At 35.7% G+C, this 17,329-nt stretch overlaps 1 protein-coding gene and 1 long non-coding RNA gene across 16 annotated transcripts in view; one reads left to right on the top strand and one right to left on the bottom strand.

Moving 5' to 3' along the window:
• The window catches only part of LOC119153934, a 65,879-nt gene that overhangs the window by 21,246 nt on the left and 27,304 nt on the right, over positions 1-17,329 (bottom strand). For 3 of the 4 annotated variants that reach the window (XR_005106265.1, XR_005106263.1, XR_005106264.1), the window contains exons 1-3: positions 12,949-14,064; positions 2,497-2,654; positions 591-743 (exon numbers count right to left, since the gene is read on the bottom strand). This is a non-coding gene — a long non-coding RNA (uncharacterized LOC119153934). Of the gene's footprint in view, positions 1-590; positions 744-2,496; positions 2,655-12,948; positions 14,065-17,329 lie in introns of those variants that run through there. The other variant, XR_005106266.1, reaches the window with a different exon arrangement.
• LDB3 (LIM domain binding 3) overlaps positions 1-17,329 on the top strand; it is a 127,892-nt gene that overhangs the window by 93,878 nt on the left and 16,685 nt on the right. For 9 of the 12 annotated variants that reach the window (XM_037400933.1, XM_037400937.1, XM_037400928.1 and 6 more), the window contains 5 exons: positions 482-517; positions 6,456-6,617; positions 8,259-8,366; positions 14,052-14,099; positions 16,880-17,007. In XM_037400933.1, the coding sequence (XP_037256830.1) occupies positions 482-517; positions 6,456-6,617; positions 8,259-8,366; positions 14,052-14,099; positions 16,880-17,007 (482 nt within the window). The remainder of the gene's footprint in view (positions 1-481; positions 518-6,455; positions 6,618-8,258; positions 8,367-14,051; positions 14,100-16,879; positions 17,008-17,329) is intronic. The other 3 variants (XM_037400936.1, XM_037400935.1, XM_037400939.1) reach the window with 3 other exon arrangements.

Here is a 17,329-nt window from a genome sequence, read left to right as displayed (position 1 = left end):
ATCTTGTATGAATCTTTGTTAAACCTTTAGCTGCTTATCACTTCAAAATATTGGATCCTTGAGGACTGCCCAGTCTGATTATTTTTACCACTTGGAGTTGGCATCAGAACACGTTCCGTTGGAATATTATTGAAATTTTCTTTTACGAGGACACTTGCTAAAGTCAAAACTATGCCTGAAATTACATACATACATGCAGTGTCTGATTCATAACTGTTAATTTCCTTCATCTTACTTTAATATTGAAATAAAGTTGTTTGCAACTGAGAAGCATACAGTAAACTTGCATATTTGTTGGATTTCACTTGGAGAGCTGAAGAGGTTTCTCACAACTATATGAGCAACCACTCTAGGATGCTTTTTGCAACCAAACATTTCTCCTCAACCCATCTTCTTTCTTCCTGGGTTGGTTTGGTGGGTTTTTTGACCACCACTGGCAATTGCATTTACTTTATTCATATTGTATCCCCTCCTTTCACAGAGACAAGGAAAATGTCGCAGCAGCATCACAAAACAGGTAATGTTTGCTCTGTTTGTTTGGCTTGCCTCCTATTCAGAGTTTACTTCCACTTTCCCCATATTGTTCTTACCTCAAACCCGTGAAATTTATATGCTGTTAGAGCAGATGATGAATGTAGCGGTTACAACTAAATGGGTTCTTCAGGCATTTCTTTCCAGTGTAGACTTCAGAAAGCTCTGTGAGATGGGGCATGTGGGGATCATGTTTCTCAGAACTTAGAAACCTGGAAAATAAAAAGCTTTGATCAAATGTTCTTGAATGGAGTATTGTCAGTTTGTGATGGACAAAATTGTAACAACAATTTCCATTTTAAACTTTGTCTAGATTGTTCAAGATGTTTTTAAAATCTAAAAAGTATTATCTTTTTCATATTTTAAGAAGGTTTACATACCAGATTCTTGCATATCTTGATTGTTCCTCGACAGGTTATGAGGTTCAAAAACAGTATCTCTGGAAGTAAGTTCTTTCATTTCCACAGTTGTTTTCTCCCAAAGAACCTCAGCACATTTTGCAGTTATGTACAGAAGTGTACTGTTTTCTATTGGTTCATATACTAAAACACACAAGTACTGAAACACAGGTACTTCTTGAGTGAACCTGGACAATTGTTTAATTGAGCAAATGAATGCCTTTTATTAGTTTGACATGAAAGGAATTCTATCTCAAAGCCTTCCTCTGTTTTGTTGATTCCTGCCTAAACAACGTGCATCACTTTTTTTGCTTGTTTTTTGTGAGACTGCTCACTTTTGAATAAAGGTTGCAGAGTTTAAATCCAAGTGCAAGCGTTGTCATTACTAATGACACAAGCAATGGTAACTGGCACTTGGAAGAGTAGGGAAAATTGATTTTTATTCTTAAATTCAATTTGTCCAAATAATGAAATAAACCCATTGATTCCTGTATAACAACAGTAAATAAACTAAATTGAAAAAACAAGTAATGCACGTAAACATTTCACTAGCAGTTTCAGTTGTATAAAATCATCTACAGGACTATGCAGCTGCTCCACTGAAATATTTTATTTTATTTTACCAGGAACAATTTGTGATGTATGACGGGTGTTAATGTCATATTACATTGCTTTAATCTTGCATGGTTTGTCATACCATAGCTTTTCTCCACCTCTGTTATCATCATAGCTCTGCTATGTGTCTTATTTTGATATTCCTAGCAATATGGTTTCCAGATTTAACACAAGGTACCTTTTTTAATTCTTAAAGCCTTTCCTGGTCTTAAGCAGTAATAAACTAATGAACTACCAAGATTTGTCATGATTTTGTCTGCAATATCAGGATGATCTACGGTATAAGGAATTTAGGGATATAAAAAGAAGACACTGGATATTTACAGATATAAATCTTCCAGGGGAAAAAAAAAAAAGAAAAGACAGAAAAACAAAGCCTTCATTACTAAATCTAGACTTAACTTCTTTTTTGGTTATGAGGTTTAGCATTTCTGATTTGGGCTGGAGGGGTTGGTGTTTGGGTTGTTTTGTTGGGGTTTTTTTTCTGAAGGCTTTACTCCATATAAAACCTGCTGTCTTAAAGGGCCAGGTGTTAGCATTCTAAAATGCTGCTTTATTTGTTGTGATAGACATTAAGCACATGAATCTCTGAAAACCAAAAAAATCACACAAACCTTTTTCTATTAAGGCTGGAATTCTGTCTCTCCCTCAAATACCTGCTATTACCTAGGAAATGCCTCATTTACAAACCCCCTTGTAATCTTTGTTACCCAGGCCTGCAGCTACTACGCATGCGACACAGTATGTGACGTCAAGTATTTGGCATCCTCCTAAACCGTGCAGCATGGATGCCAACACTGACAATGCTAAGCCAGTGGCCTCCAAGGGGTCTGTGAGGCTTGGAGCGGGTACAAGTCAGAGGGAGGCCGGTTTCATCACTACTGGCCAGAAAGTCCCTCTTACTTCATCCAGTAATCAAAGGTACACTGTGACGTGTAACTGCATAACTGACCTGTTTGGAGCTTTGGAATGGTTTGGTAATAACAACCTCTAACTCCTTCAGACAGACATCTGCCTTTTAGGCGATGGGCGTTTCCAAGTTCTACAAATTCCAACAACTTCTAGTTTGCGTGAGTTTTATGTTTTAAGCAGCACTCTCAAGGATCGCACCTGCAATAAGAAGGAAACAGTCATTAAGCACCCTCTGCAGAGAAACGGTTCACTGTACTTCTACAGACATTCCAATATTCGAATGCAAAGCTCTTCCGTGTTATGTCTTTCTCTAAACACCTTCTCCAGCACTTTTTTCTACAAATGCTATGATAAGAGATAATTTTTCCCCTATTCATTTTTATTTTTGTTCCCTATATCTCCAGTTCCTTACAAGAGATCTGTTGGAGGATTTGAAACAAAAAGAACTTCAGGTGTTACATAAAGGAAACTAAGTACTGCTTTAATAATCCACTCAATTGTTTTTCAGACAGCAAATGTCAGAACCTAGGATTTTACTGAAAGAAAGAAGTTTAATTGGCACTAATTTTTTTAAATGTTAGAGTGTGTTTGTTGCCTGTGTTTTCTCATTATGGTTGTTAACCTTTATTATCCTCTTAACCTCTACTCATCTGTGTTCCTTTTTGTGATTGAAAATCATCTGAGAAGAGATATATGTGTTTGTTTTCATCCACCTAACTTACATTGTACATTTTATGTTTGTTTGTGACCACATACATGGAGATGTTTGAGAACATCCATTTCCTTTGGATTTCCTTAAAATACAAAATACTATAAAGATTAAAAGTGTACAGAATACAGATTTTTTTTTAATATGGTCAACATGTAACAATGAAGCTATTTTAATCGATGATCTATTTTATAAAGCAGCATTCACATTTATTAGTTCTTAAAATTCTTCTGCACCTGAAGGACTAAAAAAAAAAATAGAAAAAAAAAATCCGATTGAAAAACTAGAAATTAGGCAGTGTTTAGAAAAAAAAAGTTAGGTTATCTTATTTGAATATCTAAATAAAATTATTTAAAATCTATACTGGTTAAAATAAAAACAGTCAGTCTGAGTCCTTTCTATAAAACAGAGCAGAGAATTAGTTACCAACTGCATATAATTTGTGTAATCAGATCATCCTGATTTTAAAGTTTTCTGTACTTCATCTATATTTATTCCAATTCCTTGTTCCATTAATTAATTAATATATCCTACGCTGCAGGAAGGTGATCAAGCCTCTAACATTTAAATCACCAAAAAACCTATTACAAACAGCATGCAAGATAAAATTTGTATTTCTTTCAAGTTTTATAAGGTGTTCCAGTATATTTGCATTTATTTTATTTATATATGTTTGTCCAGTTCAAATCTGTCTCCACACAGGTCCATGTCCACACATATTCTTTTTTTTTTCTTTCTTTTAAGTATATATCACTGTTTTCTCTTAAAAATATTCTTATTCTATTCTTTTAAGTATATATACACACTGTTTTCTTCTATTCAAGGTATCATTTTGTGACTTCTGAAATCTGTAGCAAAATCCCTCTCACATCAGGGAAAATAGAAAGACAACATAGGTGCAATCTTAGTTTGTTTTTAGAACATATATAAAGCTTCATTTTTTATGTGCAGTGTAGATTCAGTCCTTTCCTGTTTGCTAAATCAAAGATACGTAAGTACTAAATTTTGACTCGACACATTTTAATGTGACAATTTCAGTACCTACTGTTGCACAGGGCAAAAAAAAATCCTGCAAGTATGAAAACTCGGTAACAGCCTAGCCCATAATCTACAGCTGTGATGTACAATATCCAGGCACTCTGCCTCATAGCCTGTGTGATTGGTACTGTATTAGTGAAGCGGAAGCATTTACATCACAGTGCAAATTGCATCAAGATGGAAGCACTGATCTGAATTTCAAATGCGTATCATGATGAAAAAACTGTTGCAAAACTGTTGCGAAACTTTTGGTGTAATGATTTGAAAACCAGAATTGCAAACAGGATGAGTATTTTGAGGAGCTCACTTGGTATGTATACAATTGCAGACGAAACTCATAAGGGAGAAAACACTGATTTTCTGCTTTTGTCAGAGGGCTAAGGTTTGGCTGAAAAACAGTCATGGAACTGTAAGCTTTCTTTTGTTATTTGATACTTAGTGTGCTCAGGAAAGAATATTTTGGGCCAAAGAATTGCCAAATTCCATCATCACCCTGATAGGAGTAATTTGTAAGAATCCAGACATGTGGCAATATACATATGACTTAGGTCAAAAGAAGTAAAAATCTGTCTCTTATGTTCTTATATCACTGCTTACGGACAAGACAACTACGTCATGTACAGTAATGCCCTGATTTAAGAAAAAAAAAAAAAAATGTATTAGGATAACTACTAAAGAAAATGGATCTACAGCATAATAAAATGGCATCAAGAAAAAATGTTCCTTATGCCTGGGGGACATACACTCGTCACAGAAGGCTATGCACTGGAATAGTATAATAATCTGAAAAATCAAATGCCATTAGTCATTTTTCAGTGGCTTATTTGTTCTGTGGATAATAATTAATAAGATCTGCAGTAAAATCTGCCTAAACACAAAATTAAGCTTTTGTCTCTTCTTGTTTCTCCTTTTCCCTACCCTGCCCCTGCTTTTAGTTTTAAATGACCTAGTGATTTTTGTTAGGTTTATTCACAAGTGAATAATGAATGTACATACCATTATTCTTTTGCTGATATTAAGTGCGTTGAAACAGTCAGCAAATAACTTGAACCTTTTAAGTCCACTTAATGATTATTTTTTTTTCATTTGATGTAAGAGCTAGTGGGGAGACAATAAACAACCTCCCAAAAGACTGTTCATTTCTTAGCAGTGGATGGCTTTGACTAAACTATTTTGCAAAGCTGTCTAATAGATAACTTTGCCCCATTTGTCTGTCTGTAAGTGATGAGTAATACTTTCCAAATTTCAGTGAGGCTGCAAGGCTGAAATATATTAATAAGCATGAAATATATTAATAACCTCTGATAGGAGGTGATGAAAGACACTAGTAGTTCAGTAGGTTACTAAAATGGCCACAGGGTACGAGACTAGATTTTTATTGTTATTATTAATTTCAATTAATCTATTTTGCAATCAAATAAAGATAAAATGAATTAAACTGTAATATTTCTCTGTTCCATGTTATCTGTGCCACAAAAGCACGAGAGGGTCACAAGGATAACAACTCACACTCATCAGCCAAGTAGTTTTCAAACTGGTGTCGTAAAATTTTATGCTCCATCTTCCCCTTGTATTTTGCATACTGTTCTAGGTATAAAAAGGCATCTTATTTTTTGATGGGTTGGCCAGTGCAATGTAAGGTGAATTTAGGTCAGAGATGAATGGGCTCCTTTTAAGCATCTTTCCACTACCTGTATTGCATGAGACTGATTAAAACTGACACAAAACTGGGCTGAGTGGATTTCTAGACTATCAGAACTTGCAGGAAACCTGCCATGATAATGATGATAATATGATGATGCTATCATAAACTATGATAACACCCTTTAAATTGTTTTTCTTTCATCTAATTAAAAAATTTACTCCCAACATAAACTTCAGCTCCAGGAGTAAATATTGTGTGAAATTTATCTGAGCCCAAAGTTTGTGACAGGCTGATTGCAACCATTTAAGTACTGCGTGCCACATTTCCTACCACTGGCTTCAGTGGGAGCAGGACTTAAATGCTGTATAACGCCTGGGATAAATTTCAGTCAAGCAGGACCAAAACTGCATTACAGTCTTAACTGCACATCCAAAAAGGCTTAACAAATCTCTTCTTTTTTCTTTGCATAATTGTGCTTTTCCCTCAGTAACACGGCCTGCTACTATGTTTGCAGCTTCAGGTTCAAACATAGTAGGTTTTATGCTCTACTTTTAAATATGCCTCTTCTGAAGATGCTTCTTGTTTTATTTAATTTAACTCTAATTAGTACCCCTGTTGAGCATGCTCCGGTGTCTACCAGTTCTGCCTCTGCTCCTGCACATGCTTCAGCCCATCAGCCTGCTACTGCTGCTCAAAACACAGCCAGTCTGATGACGCCACCAGCAACCACCTCAGTAGTGCAAGAGTCTTTCTCATCCTCCTTCCAAAGGTAATGCTTCATTGCTTTGTCCTTCCGCAAGTACACCCCTGTATGGCTCTGAAAATGCTGCATACACATTCTTAACTTAAGAATGTAGTATGCAAAAGCTGTAACCTATTATATATGCTATTGTATATTTAGGTGTGTTTTCTTACTTGGAAGTACCTTGTTCATGTTTGCAAATAATTTGCAAAATAAAACCGCCCTAAAAATGTAGCTTTAAGTCTGTAATACAGCTTACATTTTCAGAAAGCAAGTCTAGGGTTAAAATGAGAGAAGTTTCTTCACTGCTTGTATTAAAACCAAAACAACTCCTCATAATATTACAGTGAATGAAGGTTCTCTTAGTAATGTTTCTGTAGTATGACATGAAATGGAAAATCAGAAAATGTCATTAGTCACGTGATTGAGCTTATCATATCATAGCAGGTGTCAGTGAAACATAGTGGACATGTCAGTAGAACCACACATTTCATGACTGACTTGCTCTGTAGGGTATTAAGTTTCTATTAATTTCAATCAATTTCTATTAGATTTGTCTACTCTTTTTTCTCTAATGAGATTTAGCCACAGAGCTACGGTGAGTTTCAAGGAGGTAGGCATTCAGAACACTTGTGGTACAGTAGGATCTACAGTTGTATACTAAAAGCTGTCAGACAGTCTGTGAAGAAACATGGGGTTTATACTGCTGTCACATTATAGTAATTTTGCAGATACTAAGAGTGAATTCCTTTGGTGCATATTATTCTTTTCTCTGTGTTTTTTTTTACTAAATGAATATTCCTCGAAGATGTATGTTTTAGCATGTTCTAAAAATACAAGGGAAAAAACGCTTTCAGTAATGGAAACTACTTCAAATAATTGAGACCTAGGATATAGTCTGTCATATCTTAGATTTGTGTAAATGAAATTGCAAATGTTCTCTTGGCTCTACTTCTTGTTTAATTTTTGCTAGTTGACTTGAATTATTTATGTATAGCAACTACTTCGTTTCTCACTTTAGTCAGTTTTTACCTAACCGTGACCTACCAGACTCCAGTGTTTTTATTCCAGTGCAAGAAAATCAATCATCCAGCCAGCAAAGGAGGTTTGAATAAGGTATTCTGTAATTCAGAACTGTGCCGTAAGGCACTTTGACATGAAATAATGATACAGTTTAAGTAATTTTTATCCCTCAGTTGAAACTGTAACATGAAGAAAATGGATTATCTAATATATGCTTCAAAAATAAATGCTTCTATTAAACTAATCATGCCATTGACTTGTGTTTTAAATAGAATCTTTTGTCTGGTACTGCTTGCATATTAAAAAACTTTGGCTTGAATTCAGTCTCAAACATCTTCAGATCTTGCAGATAAAAACATGAATAATTTAGTAAAGTCCAGTCCTGAAACACTGTCTTTCTTGGTTATTGATAGACTCTGGTTTTAAGATGTTTACATAATGTGTGCATTTTGTCTTGTGCTCTGTAGGAGTGTGCTTGGTTGTGCTATTCTGTAAGTCTGCAGATGTATGCTACAGAAAACCTGTTCCTGGTAACTATGCAGCAGTCTTCCTGAACTCCGACAAAGCCTGGTTCTGATGTCACTATTTTTGTCCCTGTTAAATAATTTTGTACATGCTTTCACGCTTTTACTGTGTCTTCTGCAGAGTGCTTGCAGCCCCCAGCTCTCTTTCACAGCCTAAGCCTTTCCATGGGTCCAAGAACATGTCATTAGCAGCTTCCACTATTTCATCTGCAATCTCATCTCAGTCTAGGTATATCTGTAAAGCTCTCTTCTTTTTATTTTAACTTAATTTGTGTTTATTCTATGTTGCTCTCTCCTGTTTAAGGTTTTCAGCTTCTTAAGAGATTGACTTAGCAGAGACTACTGAAAAGCATGATGTGTTTAAAGGAACAGCTTTCTTCCTTATCCTTCACGTTAAAACCAAGCTAGGAAATGCCTAAGTTTTAGATTTAGGATATGTGACCAAAAGATCCTTTCGGAACAAAGGTATTTCAGTTGGTTGGTTTTGCTGGTTTTGCCATCTTAAAATGAAAATAGTTGTCTAGTGACACTGGGTGAGAATGACAGACTTTTTTCTTTCTTTCTTTTTTTTTTTTCTTGGTGATAACACAGAATCACAGACCTTTTATTATGCTCTTAATCATGACTAATGAAAGAGCACTGACAGGGAAACGTAGCATCTATCACTAGTAAGAGAGAATGCTGCTGTACTGCCTCACTGCTAAGCTTTTTCATTGCTTTCATTAACACTTTGTCAAGACTAACAGGAGAAAGCAGTAGGTTTTAAGAGTGATTGTTTGAATATAATCTTCAGAAATAATGAAAAACTGAATCAGCAATGCATTTGAGATCATAATTATCCATGTCTTTCATCTTGATATCAAAAGGTAGCTAGTAATCACCCAAAGGTGATGTTTGAAATGAACAAAACATGCAAGTTCGAAGGCTACATTTCAAGAAGTATAATGATCTTTGTCAAGAGTATCATAGAAAACAGCATAGGTACATACTTGAAAGCATTTTGGATGGCTTCACATTGCTGAAACCAATGCAAAAATGAAATACCTATGGAACAGATCAGAAGAGTTCTGAGTTTTAGGATGTAAACATCTGTTTACAGCCATGGGAATTACACAGGGGATGTAATTCCCATATGGAGCTGATAAAAAATAAGAAAGAAAATTAACTGCTGATGTAATTCTATTTATTTGAGTGGAAGTACACTAATCATAAATTTAGTTTCTATTAAACTAGTTGGTGAATGTCCCCACAATGTTAACAAGAATAGAAGGTAAGAACAGATGCAAGGGTGTTTGCTGCCATTGACATCTAGTTTCATGTATGAACTTTCAAAATTCCAAAGTGGTGTTATTTAGGGAATTATTTGTGGGTGTCCATCATAAAATGCCTTAAGAAGACCTAATTTTTGCATAGAATCATTTAGGTTGGAAAAGACCTCTTAAGATCATTGAGTCCAGCTGTTAACCCAGTATTGCCAAGTCCACCGCTAAACCGTGTGTCCTAAGAGCCACACCTACATGACTTTTGTACTTAAAAGGTGACTCCAGGTACAGTGACTCAACCGCCGCCCCGGGCAGCCTGTTCCAATGCTTGATCACCCTTTCAGTGAAGACATTTTTCTCAATATCCAATCAAAATCTTCCCTGGTGCAACTTCAGGCTGTTTCCTCTCGTCCTGTCGCTTGTTACCTGGGAGAGTGCTCAGTGCATTTCACAGGTAATTCTTACGCTGCTTTTCAGTTCAATCCTGTGGTATGATTAGGCTCTTAAATGTCACCAGTACTATTTCATCCGCTCTTTGTTTTACTAACAAATCTCTTTTAGTCAAGTGGAATGATCACATATCTCTGTGAGAAGAGGGTCCTACATAGTTGTAGGCGACAATTGGAAGCCTCTTATAACCAGTCCCTTGCTTCCTAAGCAACAATAACTGTGCATATTTAAGCTTGATTAAACGCTGACATGCAAAATATGTTTATTTCTTCTGAGCCACAGAAAAGACTTAGTTCTAGTGCTTCTCTCAGTTGAGGACTGAATTGTATCCATCACTGAAGCCTTGGTGACTATTCTGGTCAGCCAGAGGACATCTATTCATGTTTCATCAGTCTGTATCTTAGGACCCATATAAATCTTGTTGTGAGAGGTATATTTTTACAGACTTGCATAAAAGATTTCCTTGGTATTCTACTAGCTTCAGTGAGAATTTTACATAATAGCTAATAATAGGTCTTTGAAGCCTGCACCTAGTAGTAGTCTGCATCTTCTTATTTCTGCAATATACATATATTTCATTGAGATTAGCATTGATGTCACAAAAGGCCGTCGTTTTCCCCTTCAAGAAAAACAGTCAGATAATAAAAGACTTTCATTTAATGAACAATTCTGGAGAAATGCAGAAAGATAAAATCACAAATTACCATTCCATTGTTAAAAGCTTAATCAGATTTATTTTATTGCCTGTCCAAGATTAGAAAGGCATTTTTAGACTTGAGTGAAATAGATTCTACTCATTGACAATTTCTGAGAATTTTGAATAGGAGGATATAAGGGGAGGGCTAAAGAACACATCACACTTTTAAGATGTCAAAACTACAAATTTTCCAGTTTTAAGAAAAGGCTTTATTTCAGAAATAAACATTACTTTGGATTTTGTTTTTATTATTCTGTGAAGCTTTCTGGCTAGGTGAAGGCAGACAAAGATCTGAATGTTGAGGATGCTGCTAGTCAGGGGGGGCATTCTAAAACTGGACTATTGAGTTATAAGACTATACTCGGAGTCATCTAAAAACTTCAGAAACCCTTACGAATATGTGAATCATAGCATCGTGAGCTTTTAAATCAGAGTTATAGAAGTGGTAGATGTCTAGAAACTTTTCAGAGACAGTTTATCATCATAGAAATCCTTAAAATAAGGCCACCTAAGTAGGCAGAAGGCATGTTTTCACAAAATGGTTAACGCATGCATACTTTTTTAACTGAAGGCTATTCATTTAAGAAGCTCATAATTCATGTGTATTAATCACAGGATTATGGATAGACTGGAATCCCAGAATAGGCACTCTTCACATTGAAGTATGGTAGCTATGTTGGTCAGGAGTAGAATATGATAGTTACTTGGGACAGATTGACAACTGCTGGTATAGCTTTTGGTATAAGAATTAGATGCAGATATCTTCTGTTATCTTTTGGAATAAATCTGCTTTTCCATAAAAGAGCTATGTTTTCATTGTTGTCTTCAAAATGACAATTAAGCAACAATTATGTATAATTTACATATAAAAAGCTAATAAATTAGTGTAAAGATAGCCATTATTTGTTGACACTACATGCATGGCTGTCTTAGACCTAATATAATACTATTTCTTGATTGAGCCTCTATCCATTTCACTTTAATTTCACATTCCTTTAGCGGGGAGAAGGGAGGCAGTGTGAGGCCTTGAAACTATAAATTCATTTGTAGTGATGTATCAGCATGGACTAATCAGTGTGAATCACAATTTTAATGAGTAATGAGGATAAAAAGATCACCTTGAGATATTAAAATTTACTTGCAATTCAACTGTCTTTTATCGCATGCATTAAATTGGCATGGAGCATTTTACCCTTTCTTGCCCCTTTGAAAGGAAGCAGGTTGTCTGGGAAGGTATGCACTCCGTTCTTGAAGGTTTTCAAGACACCACTGGATAAAACACTGAGAACCTGGTCTGACCGGAGAGCTCACCTTGCTTTGAGCAGGAGGTTAGATGAGACACCTCCTGAGGTCTCTTCCACCCTGAAAGGTTCTGTGAATCTATGAAAACCAGCTGTCCATTTCAGAAAGCAATGCTTTAATCAGACTGCTAAAACCTATTGCTCATATCTGGCAATTACTTAAGTCAAAGATATAAGATCTACAGCATATCAGCTTTATACACTACTGCCCTAAAATCTTACTGGCCAACAGATGACACAGGTATCATGCTGACATACACTTCAAGGCATTACCAGCAGGCAAATGTTATTGTCATAGCAAATGCTTGCCCTGGAAGTCCAGTAATTCAGCAAGCCTTGGAACATAAAGGCAAATCAGAAACTTGTAGGACCTGTAAAAAATCGTTCCCCTGATAGTCAGGTGCAAGAAGCAAACTCCGTCTGGATTTGGAGGGGTTTGTTGCAGCTGAAATAGGGTTTTTATCTTTGTGCACTACTTCTATGTTTGTTTTAAAAACTGTTACGTATTATAGCTAGTGTATTCAAACTTAAGGGACTTAACCAGGCCTCTAAATTAATTTATAATTCAAATTTTTGAGCATCTGATAGTTTTAATTTAGAAATCAAGCAGTTCATTAGCATGCCAAAATACAGACTTAAAAATCCAGTTTCCACTTGACATACACCATTGGAGCATTGCAGCGTGTTGTATAATTTTAGTTAAAAATAAAATATGGATTACCTTAGTTGCAACAGTATCCCCATCCTGTAAAACATGCTCAAGTAGAATGAGGCTGAGATTTTACCAGCACTTTTCCAGTGTTTGTTGGTGTTTTTTCCTTCTAGATACCTTAAAAATGTCCACCAAGAAAATGCAGGAGGATTTCTTGATCAGTGTCCTTAACTATTCAAATCTGATTTTGAATTTTGGTAGATCCTCTTCTATAGTGACTTTGCTTTTGTGAGCAAGGCCATATGCATAACCACGTAACATGAGTAAAAGCTTCATAATGTTCCTAAACAGGAATGTTTGAACTAAGTCATTAATACTTAACTGATCACGCTACTCTTGCTTTTAAATCTGCCATGTCATCTTACTTTTTCACTTACAATCTTACTTACAAAGAAGAAAGCATAGCAGGAGTGTTTTAAACAAGCTACGAAGCTCTTTATGCATTTGGTTATTCCATCTGGAGGGTAAAAGCAGGGCAACCAGTGAGACAGCACTCTGGGAATACAAAAACAAGAGAAGCAATGGAAAGAGCTACAATTATGGTTCTAAAAGGAAGGTGCAGCTTCTGAGATCTTAGGATTTTAATTCAAGCACTGTCTGTGGTAAAGGGAAGAAAAACTCTTCTCCAGAAGCTAAGAAAATAACTGGCATATGATAGACTTCTGGTAGTTCTGGCAAATGTGGGCTGTAGTCCTTTGGGATGTGATTGATGCCATGTAGCCCTGTACTGCTCTGCATTTAGACAGTGTTCATTCTGAATCCCCGTGTTTCTCAGATCATATATTGTGCAGGCTTTTAAATACTTCCTGTATTTTCAGAAATTAATCATTTATGTTCCGAAATGATGCTGTTTCCCCAAGAAAAAAAAGTATCTACCTGTTTATCTAAGACTCCATTTAGTAAATGAACAATAGAATGGTACTGCAATGGAAAAGTTGAATGTGATGGCTTGGTGTTGTTGCTTCAACTACTTCCAAGCCTGTCTTTTCTGTGGGGTTGTCCTAGTTGCCTTATAAGCTAGGAAACTTAGCTGATCTTTGGACTTTGGTTCATTCAAGGCTTGTTTTGACTTTGGTTCATTCAAGGCTTGCTTTTAAGATTTGATGCAGCTTGAGCTTATGATACTGAAAAAAGGAAACTCTTACTTGTTTTTCTGTGCTAGTACATATAAATGATGAATGTCAAAGCAAACAGCCCAGTGGTTGAATTAGAGTTCCACAACTAAAGAATAAGCAAAACTGAATGACAGTGACTAATGGAGCAATATACTCAGCTCATTTTTTTATGTTACCATCCGTCAGGTTTCACTATGATTCCTAGCTTGAATAAGAGAAGAAAAATGTAATACTGATCTTATATGATTATAAGTATGTACATGTTGTTTACTTTAGCACTTAAGAGCACCTCTTACTCATAAGGAAAGTCACTGTAAGACAAGATATCTCGATTTTCTTGGTACATTTTTTCAAATACAACTTTTGTCTCGTTTTAGTTTCAACCGGCACTCTTCCACCTCCGTCAGCTACCAGTCAAAGAAGAGGTATAAAAATGTGTTGTGCAGCTACTCTACTTTACAAGCACTTAACAAACCAATTTATTGCTGCTAGTAGGCATTTAGTGAAGTGTTAACATAAAAATGATCTCTTTCTTTTTCTGACAACTAATAGTTTTCAGAGCCAGCATTTAATTCGTTGCCTATCACATGCCATTGGCTGCTACAGATAAATTCAGTAAGGGTGCTTTCACTGCTTTTCGAGATGCCATTGCTTCCTTTTCCATTAAAGCATCTTTGGTCCTTAGGACATCTTTTTATTCTTTTTTTCTTTTCTCTTTCTTTTCTCTTCTCACCTCTCTTTTCTTTCTTTTCTTTTTCTTTCTTTTTTCTTTCTTTTTTCTTCTTCTTTCTTTTCTTTCCTTTTTCCTTTTCTTTCTTTTTTCTCTTTTTCTCCTTTTTCCCCTCTATTTGAATCACATGCTACTTCCTTTTCTTCAGCAGAAATTCTGATAAATCTTTTAACTTCACTAAAACCCTTAATGATGTAGCATAACACTTTATTTCTCTTTGACAAGCCTTTTTATCTTCCTTACTCTATTTAATATGCATCATATTATGTAAAAGAGTTCAGTAGTTGACTTAATTTTGCCATCATTTTGGTACTATGAATATGGGAGGGGTGGGGGTGGGGTTTGTGTGTGTTGTTTTTGGTTTTTTCAACTTCATTTCCCTGAACATACAAGGAAATATAGCGGCATGGTATTACCTGCTATTAGCTTTGGGAAACATTTGTATTTTGAAAAACGATCTTTCTTTATGACAGTCTAAATATCACTAATCTGGTTCAGAACTTCTTTATGTATTTTGTGCATTAAGAGACCTTCAAATGAGTCTTTCTGCCAATGGACCTGCACATCTGGGAGTAGACTTTCCTGAGTGTATGTGTTTTCAGATTAAGGCTGTATGACACATGGTTTAAAATCTTTTAATCCACATTGTAAATATTGATCACTAAGCCTGTAAAGGTAAGTATGTTTTACTGATTTTCTGTCTAGTTTACCCTGAATAGTAGATTTTAAAACAAGGAAAAGTCTTGATAGTGTGTGTTTAGCTAAAGGCTGTATGCGAAGCCAGCGTACCTGAAGTGTAAATCTTCCTGCCTGTCCTACGGTAGGAGCAACGATCCTCTGCTCAGTGACCCCAAGTACAGTGTGCACTACAGATAAGGAAGTATCAACAGGAAATAGATGGTGAGAATGGAAAGTAGAAAGTCTTACTGTGTTTAGAACAGCTTTGGCGGTTCAAAATCACAGCACAGTTCACAACAGAATTTACAGTGAATACAAACCCACTAAAATAGTTTAGCTTGGAGTTTATCTGTTTACTCATGGTATAGTGAACCCAAATCCAGCCCTAAGCCCTAGACTAAGTACAGAAATAATTACCTATAGTCACTGTAGCAACAGCAACGTTTCTAGGTCTAACTAAATAGGTAAAATAAATTAGCCTGAGGCATCAGTGCTATGCAAACCAGATCTATACTTTAAGCACTGTCAGAGTAGCAAAAGGCTGTGTTGTGAGAACAGGTTTATTTTGTTCAAAATCAAAAGTTTACATTTGTCAGAATATTTTTAACCTGTACTGGAAGGAATTTTCTGGGTTTGCCATATGTAAAAATGATAACGTGTTCTCTCCAGATAGCATCTAATTCCACTGTTGAAGAAGGTACAAGTCAAGATGGACCAATGGTCTGGCAAAACGGAATGCTTCATTTCTCATGCTGACCAATGTTTTCCTAGAGACAAAGCCACTATGGAAATAACTTCTAAATTGTCAGCACAAATGGATAGGGACCTTGTTCATGCACATAGTGAAAATGAAGGGGAAAAGAAAGTAAAACTATGTTTTCAGGGTGAATAACAATGATGTTCAATAGTGAATGGTTATTACTGCACACATCTCAGTATCTGTTGCTTCCCTTTATTTTGTTGCTTGCTTTGTATGTAATGCTCTGTTAGTGGTCTGTGAAGCAAAGTCATTACAAATAGAACCATCCTAAGTAACAGGCAAATAGAAGAGGCATATATTTTGATGTATTACTATAATCAAACTGGGAATCACCATCCAAGTCATAAAATAGAGAAAAACTGTTTCTTATTGATGTTTGGAATCCTGAGCAAATGCTTTTAATCTCGGAATGCAGAAATTGCATCATAATATTGCATTTCATTTGCTTTTGGGTTAGCTGAATCTGAACATTAGAAAAATTAACATAAAATGTGGTTTCAGCCTAAATAGGGAAAAGTTAGTTTCAGAAGTTTATTAAAGGTCACTGTAATCTTTTTGAAATGAGTACAGTGCTTATAAACAGTAGTTAGCATTTGTAGTAGTAGTAATTGTGCTGAGCCAGTATCTTTTTAAGTCAGCAAGATATCCCTTATTGATTTATTTTAGACAAGAAAAGGCCTGTTTGTAGAGGGACAGAAAACCCAAACTCTGTATGCATATTCCTGAAGTCTGATCTATTGTTAAACTGACAGTTCCTTTAATAAATTTGTCATATTCCTTCAGTAAGCTATTTTCCGCAACAGCAAGAGCAACGTGGCATTATTTAAAAGCCTTATTCAGATAATTTTTCTTTCCAAAGAATTGTCCAAACCTTTCTGAGCAATGGTAAAGACTAATGAATCTCACTCACAGTATTCTCTCTGTAGCTCTCAAGGACCATTCCTCTTGGAGTGCTTTGGAAGCTGCCAGATCTGTTATTTCACAATCAGTAACTTTTGCTGTTTATAAAGTTGCTCATACCTTCATTTTGCTTTTAGAAACACAAGCCAGTCATATACACCAATGCCAGTTTCTGGAAGCTACGGTGAAAGTCCTGCTCCTTCTGCTACTTCAAAAATGAGAGTTGTTACTACTGCCAGCATAAAGCCCTCTGTCTACCAACCAGGTAAGGTGACTTCAAAGTACTGAAAGGATTCAGAAGAAATGCACACGCATTTCTTTCAGAAAAAGATAATGCAAAGAATGGACATTTTGCAGTAGGTCACACACAGATCAGGAAACATTTAAATACATCGAACCAAATGCTGCTAGTTGCTAATTTTGTTCAGACTATCTGAAGACAAAGGATTATGTTGTATTTGTATTCTGCTTTGGCGTGAAAATGTGGAACAAATGGAGGAAAAATAAAAGCAAGGGAAAAGACTGTAATATAAAATGTGTAGCCTGATTTTTCAAAAGAAATACTCTTGGAAAATAACCCAGTACAC

Source organism: Falco rusticolus, chromosome 9 (assembly GCF_015220075.1).
Source record: "Falco rusticolus isolate bFalRus1 chromosome 9, bFalRus1.pri, whole genome shotgun sequence".
Classification (NCBI taxonomy): Eukaryota; Metazoa; Chordata; class Aves; order Falconiformes; family Falconidae; genus Falco; species Falco rusticolus.
The sequence above is the reverse complement of the archived record's forward strand: the minus strand, read 5'-3'. Positions and strand labels throughout refer to the sequence as shown.